This window comes from Octopus bimaculoides, chromosome 2 (genome assembly GCF_001194135.2).
Source record: "Octopus bimaculoides isolate UCB-OBI-ISO-001 chromosome 2, ASM119413v2, whole genome shotgun sequence".
Taxonomy (NCBI): domain Eukaryota; kingdom Metazoa; phylum Mollusca; class Cephalopoda; order Octopoda; family Octopodidae; genus Octopus; species Octopus bimaculoides.
This window is the reverse complement of record NC_068982.1, coordinates 27,845,301-27,866,211: the sequence shown is the minus strand read 5'-3', so window position 1 is coordinate 27,866,211 and position 20,911 is coordinate 27,845,301. Positions and strand designations below refer to the sequence as shown.

At 33.4% G+C, this 20,911-nt stretch overlaps 1 protein-coding gene across 1 annotated transcript in view; it reads left to right on the top strand.

Annotated features, from left to right (window-relative positions):
* The window catches only part of LOC106872737 (ras GTPase-activating-like protein IQGAP1), a 176,489-nt gene that overhangs the window by 68,575 nt on the left and 87,003 nt on the right, over nt 1-20,911 (top strand). Inside the window, exon 5 of the mRNA XM_014919820.2 lies at nt 3,268-3,344. Within this exon, the coding sequence (XP_014775306.1) occupies nt 3,268-3,344 (77 nt within the window). The remainder of the gene's footprint in view (nt 1-3,267; nt 3,345-20,911) is intronic.

Sequence of the window (20,911 nt, the reverse complement as noted above, 5' to 3'; positions counted from 1 at the left end):
TCTCTCTTTCTCTCTCTCTCTCTCTCCCCCTCCCTTTCTCTCTCTCCCCCTCCCTTTCTCTCTCTCCCCCCTCCCTTCCTCTCTCTTTCTCTCTTTTCCTCTCTCTCTCTCAATAGCTATTTTCCACCACAAGTATCTGTAACTTGCATTCCACCTTCACTTGGACTACATTCATCCAGGCTGTTGATGTTCCCCCAGTTTATCAAGTAATAAAGATCTCAGACATGCTTTTGCAAGGGGACTGCAAAGAAATGACTGTGTGAATTGTGAAGGTTTGTTTATAATCAACATACACACATCAAGACTTGTGAAGAAAGCTAGACATATTTTTCTGGTAGATTGCAAATAAATGATACTGTTTGAAGTTTTGTTTATAATCAATGCACATATTGGAGTTATGGTTGGCATAGTGTGACAAGGCTGACACTTTGAAATACAGGCACAACAGAAACAGGAAGTAAGAGTGAGAGAAAGTTGTGGTGAAAGAGTACAGCAGGGTTCACCACCATCCCCTGCTGGAGCCTCGTGGAGCTTTAGGTGTTTTTGCTCTCTGGAAATCGAGACCGCGATCCTATGACCGCGAGTCCACTGCCCTAACCACTGGGCCATTGCGCCTCCACTTATCGGAGTTATATGCACTCATTTTCATACACACACACACAAATGTGGTTGGCTTCTTCTAGTTTCCACCTATCGAATTCACTTACAAGGTACAGTAATCCCTCGCCATATCACGGTTCACCTATCACAGTTTATTATTTGAGCTTACATCGATTCCTCTGTGGTGTTGTTTTGCATTTATAATAAAATAAATATATACAAATTATAAGAATAATAAAAAAAAAAAATACTGTACAGTACTGTTTCTACTTCGGATTTTCACCTATCACAAGGGGTTTTGGTATCGTAATACTCACGATAGTCAAGGGATCGCTGTATTGGTCAATCCATGGCTATAGTAGATACCAGTTGACAACATCCACACAGTGGAACTGAACCTTTCTGCGAGTCCAAAGTGGATTTTTTAGTCGCACAGCCCATATATTAAAGATAAGAAAATACAAACTACAAGAACATTAAATGGTAATAAAACTTTTTTAATAGCTCTCAGGGACAGAGCTTTTGTAGTAATGGTAAAAGAGATGGACAACTCTGAGATTGAAGTGAATTTGTGAACATTTGCCAATCAGCTAAAGTTTTTTTATTTTTTATGTTGTGTAAAATGTTGTCTGTATAGTATAATCACTATGTTAACACCACTTCAATATTTGTGTGTGTGTGTGTGTATAAAGCACAACCACTATCCTAGACTTGTTTATAATGCTCCAATAGTACAAGCAATATCCCAGATATGTTGGCAACACTCTAATATAGTTATATTTCAGCTTTGTTAGTGAGTGAGCAACTAATTAGTGCTGAAATATTTCCTGAACTTCAAGAGGAGACCTAGTGACCTGGTTGTTGTTTTAGCAATGTTTTATATATATATATATATATATATATATGGAGTTATGAAAAGTTATCAGATAATGAGTTCTAACATTTACAGCGATTTCAAGAGTTTTTAGTGGTGTTGTTACTACATAAGGAGAATGTAGTGCATGACTGGTTCCTTGGTATTCATAGTGATTATGTCCAAGTGATCTTGAAGCTATAACTCCCCATGTCTCCACTAGAAGATGTTTTTGAGCTTTCTGTTCAAGGTAGTGCAAAACTGGTAAAAGGATATGTTTGCAAAAATTAGAGAACCGTGTCGTTACTATGGGTGTGCATGGAAAAGAGCAAACATCCCATTCAAGCACAGAAAGAGTCAAACAGTTAGGCTGCATGATAGATTTGGGTCATTGTACAAGGAGATTCTCATGACGTTCAAAGATTTTATTGGTGCAATAGAAAAATAATTGGTTTCATCAAAGTCCCCATAAAGCCAGTAGATTTGGCTTTATGGAAACTGTACTGTTGGTTACTGAGAAGAGAGAGAGAGACGAGTAAGCATACTTGAACTACAAGATGATTTGTGAAGTATGGGGCTTGTTGTGTGTTAGGATGTTATACAGGTTGGCTTGATTACGCAATTATTAGACATTGTTTTTAGTTATGGGAGAGACCAGAATAGCTGGTCATATTGGGTTTGAAAGTGAGAAATAGGCTAAAAGTATTTCAAGTTTTGTAGTGTCTAGTGGGCACTGACATGTGAAAGGGTGCTGTCTCATAAATAGGTCAGAATGACATAGACTTGTGCATGCATACACGTATATTCTTAACTTTACTATAAAGTAGATTCTAATCCAAAATTGCTTGTATAATTTTTATTGTAAACTCCACAATTTTAAGATAATAGCATTTAAAATGACTTTTTGTTGGTACTATTAGAGGTAAACTGCAGTTTAGCTTTTATCAAGGGTCATGGCTATCTGGGGGGAAAAGTTATGTGCAGTAATCCCTTGTCATATCGCGATTTACCTATCATGGTTTATTATTTAAGCTTACATCTATTCCCCCATGGTTGTTTTTCATTTATATAATAAAATAATAAAAATATACAGTACTGTTTCTACTTTGGATTTTCACCTATCGCAAGGGTTTTAGAATGTAACACCCGTGATGGTCAAGGGATTACTACAAATGATAATGTCTAATGTTATAAAGTAGCACTTTCATGCTACTTTGTATTAGTGAATGCTATATATGCCAGTGTTCTTGAATTTGTCTTTGTGCAAACCCTTTCATAAAAGGATGATACTCTAAAAATAAATTTGCATCTCGATTTTTTTGATAACTGTTGCATATAATTGAACCTTTTGATAACTTAGTTGTGATTGGTTCTTTCATTGACTATCACGTGTTAGTAGACAATTCAAGATCATTATTACCCTGGTCCCATTCCATTTTTTGACAGTGTCATCAGATCCTTCTGTATTGCCCTTTCATTCATCATGCTCTCTCCTATATTGTCCTTGCATTCATCGTGCTCACACCACTGTTGTGTCTTTCTATTAACTTCAGTTTTGATTATGCTTCCTTCTTTACCTTTTTCTTTATGTAAAATAGGGATGTGATTTTACAAGTTATGCAGAATGCTACCTATCTAAAAAAGTTAATATTCAAAATGAAGCTCATATATGTAAAATATGTGGAAAACTTTGTGTGTTTTGATACATAGACTAGAAAAACAAATGTTACACTTAGCAGAATAATTTGAATATCTTAATAAGATAGTATTTTTTGTTAAAATATTCTATATAACACATTTTTTCTCAATTCCAGATATTTTATCCTGAAACCACTGACATCTATGATAAGAAAAATGTACCCCGAGCCATATATTGTGTACATGCTCTCAGGTAAGTCAAATTCTGAACTAAAGTTTTAACTTTAGTTGTGCTGGGGAGGAATTTTAAAGCAATAAAAAAAAAAAGCAAGTTTTCAATTTTATTTTACTCTGGATGAATGCAAACTAATGCAAAAGATAACCTTGTTTTTGTGGGAAACTAGTTGTTTTGTATAGTATCTCCTAGATCTTTTTGCCAGCCTCTTACACAGAAGTAAAAAATCTAAATTGCTTTCAAATTTGTTAATCCGAAATTAAGGAAATATTTGAAATGTACAATTAAAAAAAGTATAGCTCAAATCTATGGTGATGTTTAGTCTCGAGTCTGCCATGATCAGAGAGACCTACAATATTATGTATCAGTCATGACCATCTTGTCCTCCTGTTTTACTGCAGTACACATTGGATCACATTATCTTGATAATTTCAATGATTTAGTTGCTATTTCCAGCCAGTTGAGCAACTGCATATAAACTCCAAGTAGCGACTATCTTTAGTATTATATGAAAGTTAAATAGAATTTTCTTTATGAATATTAAAATTAGTGGTTTTATTAGAATTAAACTGATAGATAAGAGGTTCAAATATAACTACTACATGATGAGTAGATATATAATTATTTATTTTTGATAATGTTGCTTTAAAGGAAAAATATATATTTACATTCTCTTCTTAAAAAAAAAATCTTTTGTAGATTAGCTTCTTATTTGTATGGCAGATGTAGCTTTTTAACTTTTTACTTTCATGCCAGTATAAACTGATATTTAATATTGGTTTTTTAAGCATCTGAAACTAATTTTTGTTTTTAATTTTTTGCCATTGATGATAACTGTTCTTTTGTGATTTGGAGGAATAACTGGTTGTGTACTATTTTATAAAATTAGGAGCCAAGTAATTACATTTTCTTTGGTTAAAAAAGTAAATATTTACATTTATGTATTTGTTTTGGAAGATTCCTGGTATGAATTGTGTGTTGAAACGGATATATTTCGGGATGGTCAATTTTTTTTTTGTTGTTATTTACTAAATAACCACATACACTATATACTTGTTTGTTGCTTCAGCTTTATTCACCCTTCCACCATACTACACAACATGATTACAGACAGAATGAGAGAAGAAAAAAGACAGATACAGTGTAATACATAAACCCATACACACACATACTTAAGGAATAACAAAAAGTAAATAAACAAATAAAAGACTAAATAAAACACATACAAACAATAGAGTAAGCAAACCCATTTACAGCACACAAAACACACATAGACACACACACAGATACAGACACATGCATAGATAAGGATACACACCACAGAAAAACAATGGATTAAACAGAACAGGAGACGTGTGATGAAAGAGTTCAGACAAAGACTACTAAAATAAGTAGAATAATGAAGCTGAAGTGAAGGATGAGTATATAGTGCATGTTTATTTAGCAAAAAGAAAAATAAATGACCATCCTAAAATATAAACAATAGTAAATATTTTAATTTTGTAGGCTTTACAAAATAGAATGGAATTATCATGTTTTTGCTTCATTTAATGAATTGTCAAATTTTATAAAATCTATGCTATGTTCTGGAGTTTACATTTACCTATTGTTGTCAAATGTAATCAATCAAAGGTGTTCTAGCCATGACCATTTCATTTTTTTTTTTTTTTAGGAGTATATGTTTAGGGCTATAATATCTAGTGGCTTTCCCTTATTCAAGATAATAGTATATGATTCAGGGAGATTCAGCTGCTATTTCTAGCAAGTCAATCATCCTTCCCCATTAGCACAAAAGAAGGCTTTCTTGGTTCATTATATTTATCAGTTTCTAAAGATTGTGACTACAAGGCCAAATTGGTTACAGACTGGCATAATGAAGTAAACAGTTTGAATTCTACTGGAACTTTGCATACTATTTTCATAATACAAAAAGTAGGTAAATTACTATTGGAAAATCTTGTTACTACCAAATTTGATTTAATTAGAATAATGGTATTTGTCAATTTTCACAGCCATTCAAATTAATTTCTGCAATATATTGATCTCTATTATCTTGAGCCTTGTGTTGTGTTCAAAGCAAAATGCTATTTATATATCTAGATCAATACTTCTTTTTAGATTTGTTTTCATAATGACTTCAAACAGACCATACATTTCTTGTGAGAGTATTTTATAGTTGATAAAATCAACTATAATATATGCTTGGTGCATATTTTATCAAACCCAAGAGAGTTGAAAAGGTAAAGTCAAATTCTGCAGCTCAGAAAGTAGGAGGAGAAAAACTAAATACTGTATTTTTAGTTCAAGAATCTACCATTTGTCCAGCCTTTAAAATTACTAACAAAAAAAATTTTAATTTTTGATTTTGTCTTTTTGTGTGTGTGTGTGTGTTATTTTTTGTTTGTTTGTTTTTTTTTTCTCCTTATATGAGGGAAAGTTGATATTTGCTGATTATGCTCAAGAGATTTCTCTCCTCCAAACTGTAAAGCATTTAATATTTGTAAATTTGTTGTTAATGTTAAATTTGTTAAATATTATCTGCTCAATATTTGTTAAAATGGGTGAAGTTAATCCCATTTGTTTGGGGGGGGGGGGCTTGTAAGTTTTAAGTGTTTGCACTCTCTCTCTCTCATTCTGCATGCAGCAAGAAACTCTGAGTAGCAGCAGAGCGAATAATCAGCTTCAAATAAAATTCACTGAATATTTAGCATTTGTAGGCTTTCTATTTCAAGGTTTTATCAATTAGTCATAAATGTCTCTTTTTCCAAAAATTCAAAATTTAGAACATTCTAATTAGTTGGAATGATTTTGTTTTGACTGTTGATTTCACATTATAAACATTTTGTTATGGTATTGGTAGTAGACAGTCTCTCTTCATCCTGTTAGCTGTTATGTGTCTACTAAACCTGAAAAAGCTAAATGAACCATTTCGCAATTAATTCTAAATGCTTTATTTTTTTTCTTTTGTGCTTTTGATATGTTGTTAAAATTCATTCTTTGAACAAAATTCTTCTCAACTTCATAAGTCAGCATTTTTACATCCACTTCTTCCATGCTACATTGGGTTGGATAAAAGTTTAAGGCAGTATTTTATAGCCAGTTGCCCTTCCTGTCACCATTTCGTTTTATACCAGTAAAGTATTCATATTCCATTTGTTTCACATGCAACAAAATCACTAAACTATGGGGAAATATTATTTGAAACTTAAACCCTGCTTTTGCTCATACGGTGACAATATACAGACATGTGGAAATTCACAAGCTCACAACACACTCATGCTTACTTTTATATATGCATGTGTGTGTCTATATTCATGTTACATGTTTGTGTCTGAGAATAAATGTGTGTGTATATATGCATGTGCGTGTAAACATGTAAGTTTATGTATGTATATATATATATATATATATGTCTTTATGCAGTATGTATGCAGTAAGTTTGCTCTAGAGAATGTCAAACCAACAGAAAAGCATAATTCCCAGAGATAGGAAAATTCTAATGCGATGACAAAGATCTCAAATTGTCTAAAAGGTCACTAAAGGATAGTGAGGAACTGTATCTCAAACAAGCACTGTTTAAAATGAACTCGAACACTTCCATGAAAATAAGAGGGGCCAGGGCTGTAAAAAATGTAAAGACAAATCCTAAAGCCTTCTATTAGATTTGCAAAAGTCTGCTTCAATACAATACAAGATAGGATCACTGTTCAAAGAAAATGGCTCACTGAATGCAGATCTCCAAAGGATAAGTGAAATACTGAATATGTAATACAAGATTGTTTTCACATCTCCATTGGGACACTTGCAAATAAATTTGCCAAATGAGTTCATTGACACTACAGCTCTACACAAAAAGGTGTCTAGCCTTTTGGCTGAAACACGTGTCTATATTGATCTGTATGTGTGTGTGTGTGTGTGGGAGTGTGCATGTGTGTGTGAGTGTGGACGTGTGTATGTGTATGAGAGTGCATGCGTGCGTGTGTGGGAGTGCGTGCATGCATGTCAGTTTGTGTGTGCATGTGTCTGTGTTGGAGTTTGTGTGCATGTGTATGTCAGTTTGTGTGTGCACATGTCTGTGTGGGGGTTTGTGTGTGTGGAGGGAGGGAGGACTCTATTTGATAGCAACTTTCTACTATCAAGATTTCCAAAAAGTGTAGCTGGTCTTTCACAAGCCTTCACCATCTGTGTGGGTAGTCAAACAGTTACGATAATGGTTATTGCATCCTCATGCTGCATAGCCGACAGGAGAATCCACTATAAGCATGTGTACACACATAATCACACGTCACATTTACATACAATTTGTGTCTACCAAATCTTACATGGCATTGGTCTGCTCAAGACTAGAAGACACTAGCTCATGGTCTCACCCAGATGGATGGAATCTGAAACCATACAGTAGTGAAGCAAACTTCCTAATCACATTTTCCTAATCACACAATCACATTTTATTTTCTTCTATCAGATCACACTTCTTTATTTAAGTGAAGGTGGTATCAAAAAGTTCCCGGACTAGTTCTGTAATGCACCAACAGATGGCAGCAGATGGTTGCGCATTCAATGTGCCAAGTGACATTGCTGTGTTTACTTCGCAAGTTGTGAAATTTGTGTTTTTCTGATCACATATTTGCTGTAATCTGTGATTTTTGTCATGGTCTGGAAGTTGGAACAAAGAGCCAATGTAAAATTTTGCAATAAACTTGAGAAGTCTACTGCAGAGACATTGAGCATGCTTCAACAAGCTACGGCAACAATGGATTGTATGCAATGTTTCTAGTGGCACAGGCACTTCAAAAGTGGAAGAACATCCTTGGGAGATGAGTGACCTGGAAGACCTTCCATGAGCATCATCCCCGGAAATGTGGAGAAAATTAATTAGATTGTGCATGATGATCGGTGAAAGGACAATCAATGAGAGAGGACATTTGATTAAAGCAATCAGATCTGTGAAGCGCAAAGAATTGGATTCTTCATGACAACAATGCACCCTGTCACCAGGCTCTCCTCACTTGTGAGTTTCTCACCAAAATTAAAATGGTACCGCTTCCACATCCACTCTATTCACCAGATTTAGCACCTGCAGACTTCCAACTCTTCCCTAAAATGAAGGCAGCTCAAAGGTCACCATTTTGGCACCATTGTTTAGATTAAGAGCAAATCCCAGAAGGTCTTTAACTCGCTTATTGAAACGACTTCCAGGCCGGATTCCAAAAGTGGCAGGAATGCTGGGACCAGTGTATTGCTGTGCAAGGTGACTATTTCAAAGATGATGATGTTAAAACTTAGGTAAATAAGTTTGTTTTTTTATCAAATCTAACTAGTCTGGGAACTTTTTGATACCACCTTGTATCTTCATCACAGTAGCTGAATTTGGTGAAAATCACATTTTTGATTTTCCTTTCCCCATAACCTATTTTTTATGAAATCAATCTAGTCTTTCCACTTCTAAGCCACACTCTTGCCAACCCTGCTGCAGTTTTGGCTATCTTTAGTTCTTCTTCTGCACTTTGATGTATTACCCCCTCTAACAACACCTATGCACTACTAGACACCTTAAGCTAGACTTGCATTACTGTGCAAGTCTTCCCAAGGCTAGAAGACACTTGCTCAAGGTGCCACCCATTTGGACAGAACCTGAAATCATACAGATGCAAAGCAAACTTTTTAACCTTGTACAGAAACCTCAAAATATTCTCCAAGGGTAACATAACTGACCAGGACATTTTTAATAGCACTAACACCTAATTTCTATCACCTTGAAGAAGGTAGTTTCAAGTTACATTCTCTCTATGCATGAACAAGCTAAAAATCTTCTAAGTCAATATAAATGCAAGGCCAGATAATCTCTGACTTCTCATGCAGCTTCAATTGATAATTTTCTTTTTTAATCTGAACAATATGACTTATTAAACTTTCTATTCTAAATAGATTTTGCATTTAACATATTTATCATCTTACAACTTCCTATGGTAATGCAGATGACCATTAATGCCTTGAGTCTTTTCACATCTCTCTAATTAAACACATTTAGAGTATATTTACCAACCATCATGAACAAAATCAGCAAATCAATGAATAGTAGTTATCTCAACTAAACACCACAAAAATCACAAATCAGTTGTCTCTTTGAAACCATCTGTGTTATTTATTATTAATTTTTTATCATATTTTGTGAACAATAGCCGTGTTGGATATATTTTTCCAACGGCCAATCTCTAGTTGATTCACTGCCTTTAGGATGGCAAATGTGACAAGCAAGCCTCCATACAAATTGGGGGAAACAGATGCAATAGGTTATTTTGTTTGAAAGTGCTGGTTTTAGCAGTTTTCTTGCCAAAGTTTATATCTTTTTACCAATTTACATGACTAAATAATACACACACACACACACACACACGTGCATGATGAGCCTTCACCAAATTCTACTTAACAAGGCATTGATCAAGCTTAACCCATGGCAAAAGATAATTGCTTAAAGTGTCATGCAGTGGGACCAAACCTGGAGCCATGTGGTTGCAAATTTCTTAACCAAACAGCTCTGCCTGAATCTTTGAGAGAAATATCTCTGAGAATGAAATGATCTTGGTGTTATATTAAATATAGCTTCCAAATAACATACCAGATATCAAAAATTTCATACTCTTTCATCAGAATAGGCTTTACAGGTTAAAAACGCTGGCTTTTATAGTAAACCTCCAGTCTTTTAGGATATGGAAAAATTTCAAAACAGTAAGGTTTATTGTTGTATTTTGGGATGGTCATTTCCCCCACCACCAAATAAACACACGCACTATATATTTGTTTTTCACTCATTAATTAGTGTTCTTATTATAACTCATGTCTATTGTCCGGAAGTCTTTTTGTCACACATCTGTGACTCCTTTAGTGATACTTTCTGTCCTCGTGTGTGTTTTTGCTCTGCTTAATCCATTCTCTGATGGATTAAGTGGAGCAGGAGCACACACGAGGACAGAAAAGGTCTTCACTGAAGAGGTCACAGATGTGACGAAAGATCTCTGGCAATTGACATGAGTTAGAATAAGAACAGTAATAAACCAGTGAAGACCGAATATGTATAGTGTGTGTGTTGGCCAAAAAAGCAAAATGACCATCCCGAAATACAACAATATCTGTTTCAGCACAGTTTCACATTAGGAATCTTGCAACACAAATTCATAAAAATGGTTATATCTTTGCTAAAATATGTCATTCAACATCAGTTAAACTACATTTGTTGCCAATGAGAGTGTAATTGAAAATCTAATTTATAAGAGCATTAGTTCCTTAGCTCCTTCTCACTTTACTATTTTCCTTGACTCATTTCTAATCTACTTTCAGTAATTACTTCAAACTGTACTCAGTGATAGTCATGGTAGACAATGTATATAACACTACAGTCTTATCAATAGAAAATACTGCTGCTTGTTATTAGAAAATGTCCAACCATTTTGAACTTCAAAAGGAAACTAAATTTTTTTTTTTTTTTTTCTCATAGATTGTAATTTGTAAATCTAATATGTATCCTTAGCATAACATCTAACAACCTTACTGTACCCTGGAATCATACTTAGTTTGCTAATATAGAAGTAGCTGTGCAATAGAAGTGTTTCATCATCAAGTAGTTTTCTTCCTCTACTCTCTTAACCAAACATCTGTCAACTACATTCTATTGACCTGTTCGTAACCCAGCTTTCCTCTCGAGCTCACTAATATACTTTCTACTATCATTTCTGCAGCAACACTAGCACATTGCTCCCAGTTTATCTGCAGCATTTCAGTAATAATAATAAAAGATTTAAGAAACCTTATTCCATTTAGGACTGCATTACTTCACACACACACACACATCATTGTGTATGTGTGTATTCAAATTAGTTTCCTTCAGTTCTGACAATATAGACGTTTCAAAGGTATAGAGAAAAATATGACTAAATGCAATATTTTTATAAATGTAACAATGCAAATATAGGTCACAATGAATACATATTCCGGCAGATGTTTTCTTTTAGCTTAATGACAAGTTAAAATTTAGTGTTTACATGATAAGCAGTTTTCAAAATTAAAATTTTCTAAGAAATCTTGAATTTAGTTTATAGACTTTTACATTAGATCTCACAGCTTTTCTGCCACATCTGTAAACTGCTTATAATTTATGTGCAAAGAAAAGAAAATACAAGTTTTATGCATGTGGACAGGATGTATAAGCTATACGACACTCAACAAAGTGCCAACATCATTTATATTCTGTGTTGCCATAAAGTTATTTTGATATTGTCATTATTTGTAAATTCTTCCAGACAACAAAATTTTAATTGAACTAATATATTATGTATATATTCAAGGCAACAAGCTGGTAGAGTAGTTAGCATGCAGGGCAAAATGCTTAGTGGCATTTCATCTGTCTTTTACATTCTGAGTTCAAATTGTGCTGAGGTTGACTTTGCCTTTTATCCTTCTGGGTTTGATAAAATAAGGACCAGTTAATCTGTGGGGGTCAATGTAATCAACTTGTCCCCTCCCCTGAAATTGCTGGCCTTGTGAAAAAATTTGAAACCAATATACATATATGTACATATTCAAAATATGTGTAAAGACAATGTTGAGATATTCAGTTAGACTATGGACATATTGGGCTAACTATATCATTTCAAGTTATTTTCAATACCAGTCTATTTCTTTAGAAGAGAAAATACTCGATTTTTAGGTACCTTACTCATTTAAACACTTTTTCCCTTATATTTTGCATGTTAATATTTGTTGAGAAGTGAGCAAGCAAGCTGGCAGAATCATTAGCACACCCGGCAAAATGTTTAATGGTATTTCGTCTCTTTACATTCTGAGTTCAAATTCCACCAAGGTTGATTTTTGCTGTTTATTCTTCCAGCATCGATGAAATAAGTCAAGCACTAGGGTCAAAGTAATTGACTTAACCCCTCCCCCAAAATTACTGGCCATCTGCCAAAATTTGGAACTAATATTTCATTTGAACTGAAGTTTACTAAACTCTTATCCTGACACTTATTTTTGAACTAAGCAGTTCAAAAATTAATTTTAAAAAACGGAAAGCAATCTCAGTAAACAAAAGTTTTATTGTCTCTTTTGTCTTTTTCACATGTAAAAGACAATGTGTTAGTACAGAACGTAGAAATAGCCATAATTCATGTTTTTATCAAACTGAAGTATGTTATGTACTTATTTTTATTGGTTTTTATATTGAACTGAATAAACTCTTGCACCAAAGATATGAAAGGTGTGGAAGTTATCTTTTTATAATCATAGCTTATAGGTTCTCAGTTTCCTAATTTCAGTTAAGCCTTTTGGCTTTTGGCCAAAACAGTTTTTACCAATTTTGCCAAATTGTCTTTCCCACAATTTTTCAACCCAATTCTATTAGCAGTATCCTTGAAGCTAAAGCCAAAAGTCTACACATCTTTACACTCCACTTGTTCTTACGAGTGCAATGCGTGCACATTCATACAAAAGCTTGCCTACACTCATATGCAAATATATTCCTTTTTTTTTTCTCTTTTCACTGCTTTGTTCAAAGCTGTTAATTGTAACAAACAGTATGATCCTTCAAAACTAACATAACCAAATCAATTTCAATGCAGTTATTTTCATCATTGCTGGGTTGACTCATTCTCTCTCTCTCTCTCTCTCTCTCTCTCTAACACACAATTTGTCTCTCACCTTTTTTGTCTTTCAGTGTGTGTGTGTGTGTGTGTCTCCTTCTTTCACTCTCTGCTCCCCTCTCTCTACTTACAAGTCGTTAGGGATTATCATTTTTAATGAACTTGTAAGTAAATATTCCTTGAATCTCAATCACTTCATTTGAGAATCATTCCTTGATCAGTACGATCTTGTTGAAATTATTTTGGTTTCTGACTATCACTGGCAAAGTTACCAAATTATTGGCTTCATCATTTCAGTTACTTCTTCCAAATCACTGTTGTTGTAAAGGAGTCGGGTTCTCTCAAGCTTCTACTCGAGATTCAATTATATGCCTGACCCCTTTTCTTCTTTCATATTAGTAACCGTTCCTCTCATTACATGTCATATCTATTTCTATGCTGATGAATCTTCCCCTACATAATTCTCATTCAACACGTATGCACCATTCACATAGTGTCTCTAACCACTTGCTTAACATCCTCCACTGAAGAATGCTATGAAGCATTCTGCATAGACTATTTAATGATGAACTCCTGCTCAAGAGTGACAACACTTCAAGGAAACATTAATATTTTTCTACATTAATAAATTATTAATTTGTCAAGTGTTTCATTTTACTGTTATTATGCACTGCAGAGTACATCATATTTCTTACATACAGTATTGGCTAAAATCTATAGGTATATGTTCTTTAGTACATAATAGCAGTGGAACAAAACATTTTTTAGTACACCAGTGATTTATCAATCAAATTAACTTCCAGGAATGTATTATAATATGCAGCTTGATCTGCTTAATTCAGTCAAGTATTTGCAGATTTTAAAGTGCTACTGTGAACAGTTAAACTGGGTTTCAATCACTGATGGAATCCCAACACAGGATTGAAGCTAATCCAGCTGATCCTTTTTTTTTTTTTTTTTTTTTTTTTTTTTTGCTTTCTATTCACAAAGATATGCTATGTGTGAAAAGACAAGACATTTGCTTGTATAAGTGTTGGTTGTACTGTGTTTTCTGTAGTACATAACACCATTTTTGACATTGTCTTCACATTTTCCACTTTTAAGAAGTTCCCAATTGCATAGATATAGGCTATATCTTTTTAGATCCAGAAATACTTGATATTTACCTTTTTCAAGGTGCATATAAGCTTGGTGATTGATTACTGCCCCTGCAGCTTGGATGGGGTATACATTCATTCTGGATTGCTTCCTTGAAAACTGCTACCTACCTTTTTCATTAAGAAACATTGTTAACATACAACACTTCATTGATTGAAGTTGTATCTTTGTCACTACTCTAACAACCTCTGAATTTCTGAAGGTACCATCTCAGTGGATGCCCTTGGCTTGTTTTTTCTGCTACCTTATTGTTTCACCTCTCCAATCTCATACCAAGCCTATTTCCCTAGACCATATTTCTTTGAAATGCTCTGCATTTTCCCTCTAACTTCTAACCTGCAACAAATCAAGTTAATCGTCAAACGCTCTATTCTCATCCAATTGTCCCTAATTATTAATCTAAGAGTAGTAAAAACAGATGGGCACACACACACACACACACACACACACACACACACACACACACACACACACACACAAACACCAACCAACCAACCAACCAACCATAATGCTTGAACATAGTTGCAAGAGTGTCGCCGTATTTTCTGGACAGCTTCAAAACCAACTCAGCCAATAATTGTCAAGATCTGTTTATTTCTTGTAACTGTCTTATTTGTTATTGGAGGCTAGTGAGAAAATATATTAACATTGTTGATACAATTTATCTTTTCATGTAATTAAGCTTCTCATCCAGTTAGTTATTTTGAGCAATTAAATTTGTTTTCTTTTTTTTTTTTCTATACTTAAGATCTGCTAAGACTTTGGGATACTCTAATAACTCACGCTTTCAAAAAAAAAACTAAAAAGACACTTATTTTGATGCACTCTAACTATTGTTTTCTATACCTGTGATAAAATATGCTTGATACCTTCTATAAACGAACAGTATTTTAATTCTAATCTTTGAGTGGCACACAGATCATTAGCTGTAGATTCCAGATACTTTAGCAGCAGCAGCATTATCACCAAAATTGTCATTAAAATAATTTTCTATAATGGAAGTTTTTAAAGATAGAAATAAAAGCAAAAGTTGAAAACATGCCATACAAAAGGAAAATGAAAAAGAGTTAAAAACTTTAAAATGTAATGTAAATTGCTTTTCATTGAAAAATATGAATTAATACTAGAAGATAAGGCTTTGCATTTGCTTACTAATGCTTTCAACAGCATGATGACAAGAAGCAAATGAGATTTTTTTTTTTTTTTTTTTTTTTTTTTTTTATCTTATCAGCTTTCTAATAATTGTCAGTAACAAGCAGATGTTCTTAATGATGGAAATGAAAAATAAATCATCTTAGTAGTTGTCTGTAAATTTGTTTTGATACTCAGCTTACATGCAGATATGCACATGTAAGTATATGCATCATGCTTCTGCATAATTTATATATCCTGTAAAGTGATTGATGTGAATGCTGGCTTCAGGAACAATAAAGATTACAGCTGGTGATGTAACAATGTTGTAACAATATAGGAGACTTGAGATGTACTGTGCATTGGTGGTCAGATGTTGAGGTCTATTGGCTAAACGTATGTAAGATATGTGTATCTGTCTTTCTCTATTTCTCCTTGTTCCTCTCTCTCTCTCTCTCTCTTGCTCTCCCCCAAACATGTAAGAGAGACAGTTTTGGATAGATAACAATAAGTAGTCTTGGTATATACTGTTTGAAATGTGAACAGAAATTATAAAGGTATAATAAATCATAAAATACAACTGCATAGCCAAATTGGATTTGGAGGTTGGTGCAAACAGGTAACAATGAAGATGGGAAAGCATTATATTTCAAAGAAATAAGGAAATAAGACTAGTTAAGATATCGAAGACAAAATACTTAGCTAGCAACTATTATACTTTGAAACTAGATGGAATGCTAGGCAGGATAAGTCTAATGAAAAAAGAAGCAGTTAGCTAGAAATTTGCTTGAAAAATGAGAGTACAAGTGGTTTTAATTGGGAAGCCTTGTGCAAGAACATACCCTTGAGAGTACTGGAGAAGAGTATGGGAATATAAGTGTTGGCATTCTTTGACAATTTAAAAAACGATGCTCCTGATAAATTGCAGTTTGAATTGGATAGAGAAAGACCATCCAACACAGAGAAACATCCAACACACACCACCTTGGAACATAGGAAGTTAAATGATGTTGATGATATTTATTTATACTAAGATAATATTCCATTTTCAAATTGATAAAAACACAACATTGCATATAATAAATTATTCTGGATACTTTTTTTTTTTATATATATATACTTCAAAAAGTGATGCAAAATAATTTTAAAATTATTCATAGATATGTCATGTTTGATAGACAAAAAAGGGAAAAAAATAAAATTAACTAATAATAGTCAAAATACAGTTTGATAATATTATAAATAAAATACTTATTTCTTTATCTGTGAGATAATTTATTGCTAAAATGTTAGAAATTGTTTTATCTTTTGGTATCTGTTTGCATTTTTATTTGGTTTATTTTCTGATTATATTCAAATCTTGTGTTTATATGTGTGTGTATATGTACACTAGGCAACAAGACTTGTATGTAATCCACAGGTTACATCATGATTAATCTTACATATTTTTCTTTGAAAATTCTCAGAAAATGTTCCTGTAAATTATAATTTTGGACTATGGCAGGAAGTCTATAGAGTGAAAGAATAGACCAAAAGAGTCAACTTCTGATATATGATATAGAGGAAATATGATTGATCTTAGCTTGTAAATTTTCTGCTACAGAATGTTCTGTTCCAAGAATTGTATTTATTTTCAGTCAGTGTGAAAATGATAGAATACTGTGACTTACACAGTATAAGGATATCAGTCACACGAGGTTAGATATAAAACTTCTTGAAACAGACAAATGTACCAAAAACTGGTCATGTTATATTTTACATCTAATGAAGAACATTAACTTTCTAGGAAAGGCTAAATTATCACACTGTATGTCTAAGATGTATATATGTAAAAACAAAAACAGCTCAAGTTGATCAAAACCCTTATCAAAACCATGTAAATATAAATCATTGCTATAATGCAAAAGTGTTGTAAGTCCAAAACATGCTTTTCAGAGAACGAAAAAATAGTTTCACCTTTCCATAGCAAAACCATTGTACTACACTTTGACAATTTTTGATATCTTGGCATCTGAAGCAGCTGGAGATACGATAGTTTGACCAAAAGAACCAGCTATTGCAAGCAAAAATAAGTATTGAAAAAAACGCATTTGGCTAAATTTGGACATACGGCAGTTTAACATAATAGCAACGAAATGAATTTCACTCTCTGACTGATGATCTCACAATTGATGCATTAATGATATAATGAAGACATGGCTACATTGTTTGCAAGGAGATTATGGAGTGTTCTCTAAAGCTCATTATTCTCCTCTTCTTAGATAACTGAATTAAGTATATTTCTTCATAATAATACTTATTTGAAAGTACATTCTTCTGTTAACGATATTTACTTTAGCAATTCATATGCAAATTTGCAAAATTTTTCCAGTCATAGTAACAGTGAGATAAAATAAATCAAAGAGCATCTCTTAAAGAAATGATTATTATAAATCAAGCGAGTGATCTCTTTGTTCTCTTGAAAGACTTTAAAAGAAGTCTTTCAAATTCTTATAAGCAGTACACAATGAACTGCAGTTTTCTTTTACTTTCCCATTATGGCATTGTCATTGTGACTTATCATAATAAAAAAAAAATTTATCAAAATAAAAAAAAATTTATCATAATAAAAATTTTTTTTATATTTCCATTAAGCCAATTAGAATGATACTCATAAAATATTAATCTAAACAAATTACTGATCAGCTAATTTTACTAGACTTAAATATTTGATTAACCATATTGGCAAAGAAATTAAAGTTGAAATAGATTGAAATAAAACAGGGCAGTCATTTTTTACCATTTAAAATGCTCACTAATCACTTTTTTAAAAGCCATTTTTTACTGCTTTTAAATATTCTTCTGTCATGTTAACTTGTCCATTGATACACTCTTTGAACATAATGTGTATGTGATATGAATGGATGGGTAGGTTCAAAGAAAATCAGTAAAATAGTATACATTTTGTAATGGCAAAAATATTGCTAGTATGATACATTTTTATGTAGAGGGAAGTAGGTCAGCAGGTTTGTTAGTTTTGTGCAAAATACTTTAGGGTTACTTAGTTACAGTCTTTACTTTCTGAGTTGAAATTCTGCCAAGGCCAACTTTCATCATTCTAGTGAAATAAAATAAGCAGCAGGAAAGTATTGGGGTCAGTGTTCTTGTCTGATGCCCAACATCTTGATCAAGCCTCACCAATTTTTCCTTTATTTTCTTTGGTCTTCTAACTTGGTGCCTTCTGCTGTCAGCACAATACCTTTTCCCCACATCAGTGTAGCAACTTCTCTTGCACATGCTAGTTGATGTCTTTAATGTTCAGTCTCTTTCTCTTGCACTCTACTTTTTTATGTTAGTTGATAATGTACATCCAACAGGTCTTATGAAAACCATATCTCTCCAGCCTCTGTAGGCCCCATTTTCACACTTATCATAATTTTGATACAGGTTTCGTGAAACATGTCCAGCATACAAAGAGAAACCTTTTGTTGCCAGAAGAGTTTGTCTTTATTTCTTTAATCGTGAAAATTTTCCTAGTTGTTTAAAAATGTGAATTCCCAAAGTATTTTTCTGTATTTTTCTTAATATTTTGCCAAACTCATCATGCCTTAAAATATTTGAACTTTCACTCCTACTGGCAAGAGTTCAATGCTAATTTGTTTTAGTTTACAAAAATATCATATGTAACTTATAAGCAAAGACCTGAACCTTGATGTATTAAATTTAACTCATTTCATCACTGCCAATATTGCCCATATGTTAAGGCTAGAATGTTTTTTCAGTTGCTATTTTAAAAGTTATTAAAAGGTAGACTCTGTTAAAATGCCAATATTTCTAAATTTGTATTTTCTTAAATTTGCATTAAGCACACAAACCACACACATGTGCACATATAGACAGCTGTTACATTGATTCCAGTTGTTAATAGTGGTTTGATCTTGTTTGGTGAGGCCAAGCATTTGAATTGTGCATATTATAAATTGGATCCTTCAGTTATTGTTTTAACATCCATTTTTCCATGCTTGCATGGGTCAGGTAGAATTCTTTGGGACAGATTTTTTACAGCTAGTTGTCATTCCTATCACCAACTCTCTCCTGTTTCCAGGTAAGGTAATATTTCCCTTGGCTAGACATGTTTCCATGGAAGATTGGAAATGAAGGGCACTGCTTGTATGGTGGTGACACTCATTTATAACTATCAAGCAGTGTCAAGACAAGTACATACACATGTGTATATACTCAGCAGGCTCCTTTCAGTTTCCAGCCACCAAATATACTCACAAGGCTTTGGTCAGCCCAGGGCTATTAGTAGAAGACACTAACCCAGGGTGCCATGCAATGAGAATGGACTGAAACTGGTATCATGTGATAAGAACTCAGACACAGTTGTAAATGCATTGTCACTGAAATACACAGACCTCCAGAAGACTCTTTCAAGGGCTTTCTTCTCTTAACTGGAGGAGTTAACAATTTTTCAGTATAACAGCTTGATTGTTTTTAAATTATCTTAGCATTTTGAAACAATGTTTTTTGTTTTATTTTATTTTTTATTTTTTATTTTTGTAGAACAGAGCTACTTTGGAATTCTAGAATGATTTATACAGTCATTTTACGTGACACCTTTTAATAATGCTACTCATTTAGTAGCAGACTCATCCAACCTATTCATTATTTTTTGTAAGATTTTGCAAATGCATTGCTGTTTGGAAGTTTTCTGTTGGTTGATGTGGTACTTTTAGGTGTTGTAGCATTTAGTCATGTGCAGAAGAGTATTCAGGAAAATACTCTGATAGACAATTTTTGTAACATTTTAGCATTTGTTAGCAACTGTCATTAGACTTTCCAGTTGGATTCCCAAGCATGACCAATTGATACTATGGATATTATCCAATCATCTTGTTCTTGGTTTACCCTTAGGGCTCCTGCCAGTTGGCTTGAAGAATCTGCTCAATGAATCTTTCCTGCAACGTTCTAATCTTTTGTCCATGGTACTGGAACAGTAACCTTAATGTAGAGAGGTAGTAGCTTAATCTGGTGAGATTCTCTGATCTCCAAGATACAAACCCTGTATCTTGGAGATCATTTTCAGGAACCCCGTTTCAGCCACTTATATATTTGTGAGCTTATTTTTTGTAATTATCCAACATTCATAACCATAAGTGAAGATAGGCATGCTTGGGAATCCATGTGGAAAGCCTAACGACAATTGCTTCTGATAGGACCTTATGGAGGAAGTGCCTGAGGACTCTACTCCAGTCCCTCTCAGGGATAGTGGGCAGAGATGATAGCAGGATAGATGGAAATTTTAGCATGATTACTACATTTTCACCTCATTTAGGTGACTGGAAGAAATGTCTGACTTGCCTACATAGCTGGAACTTCGAAATTTACAACTGGCATGCATTCTTCCTTTCTTTTTTTCTTTCCTACCTTCTTTCTGTTCACATCACATCACATTACATCACCTGTGCCTTGTAATAAAGTATTCCTCAGATCAATAAAACTAATAAGTACCACTTGCAGTTTAGAATAATTTATTCATTAGGAGCTAGATCTTGTTATATGTGTAGCCACAATTCATATAAAATCAGCCTAGTTTTCAAAGCCATGCATAAAAGTGTGAGGATAACTGGTCAGTAATTAAGAGTTTGAAATCTCTCTGATGCCAGTATATCCATGTGTGAT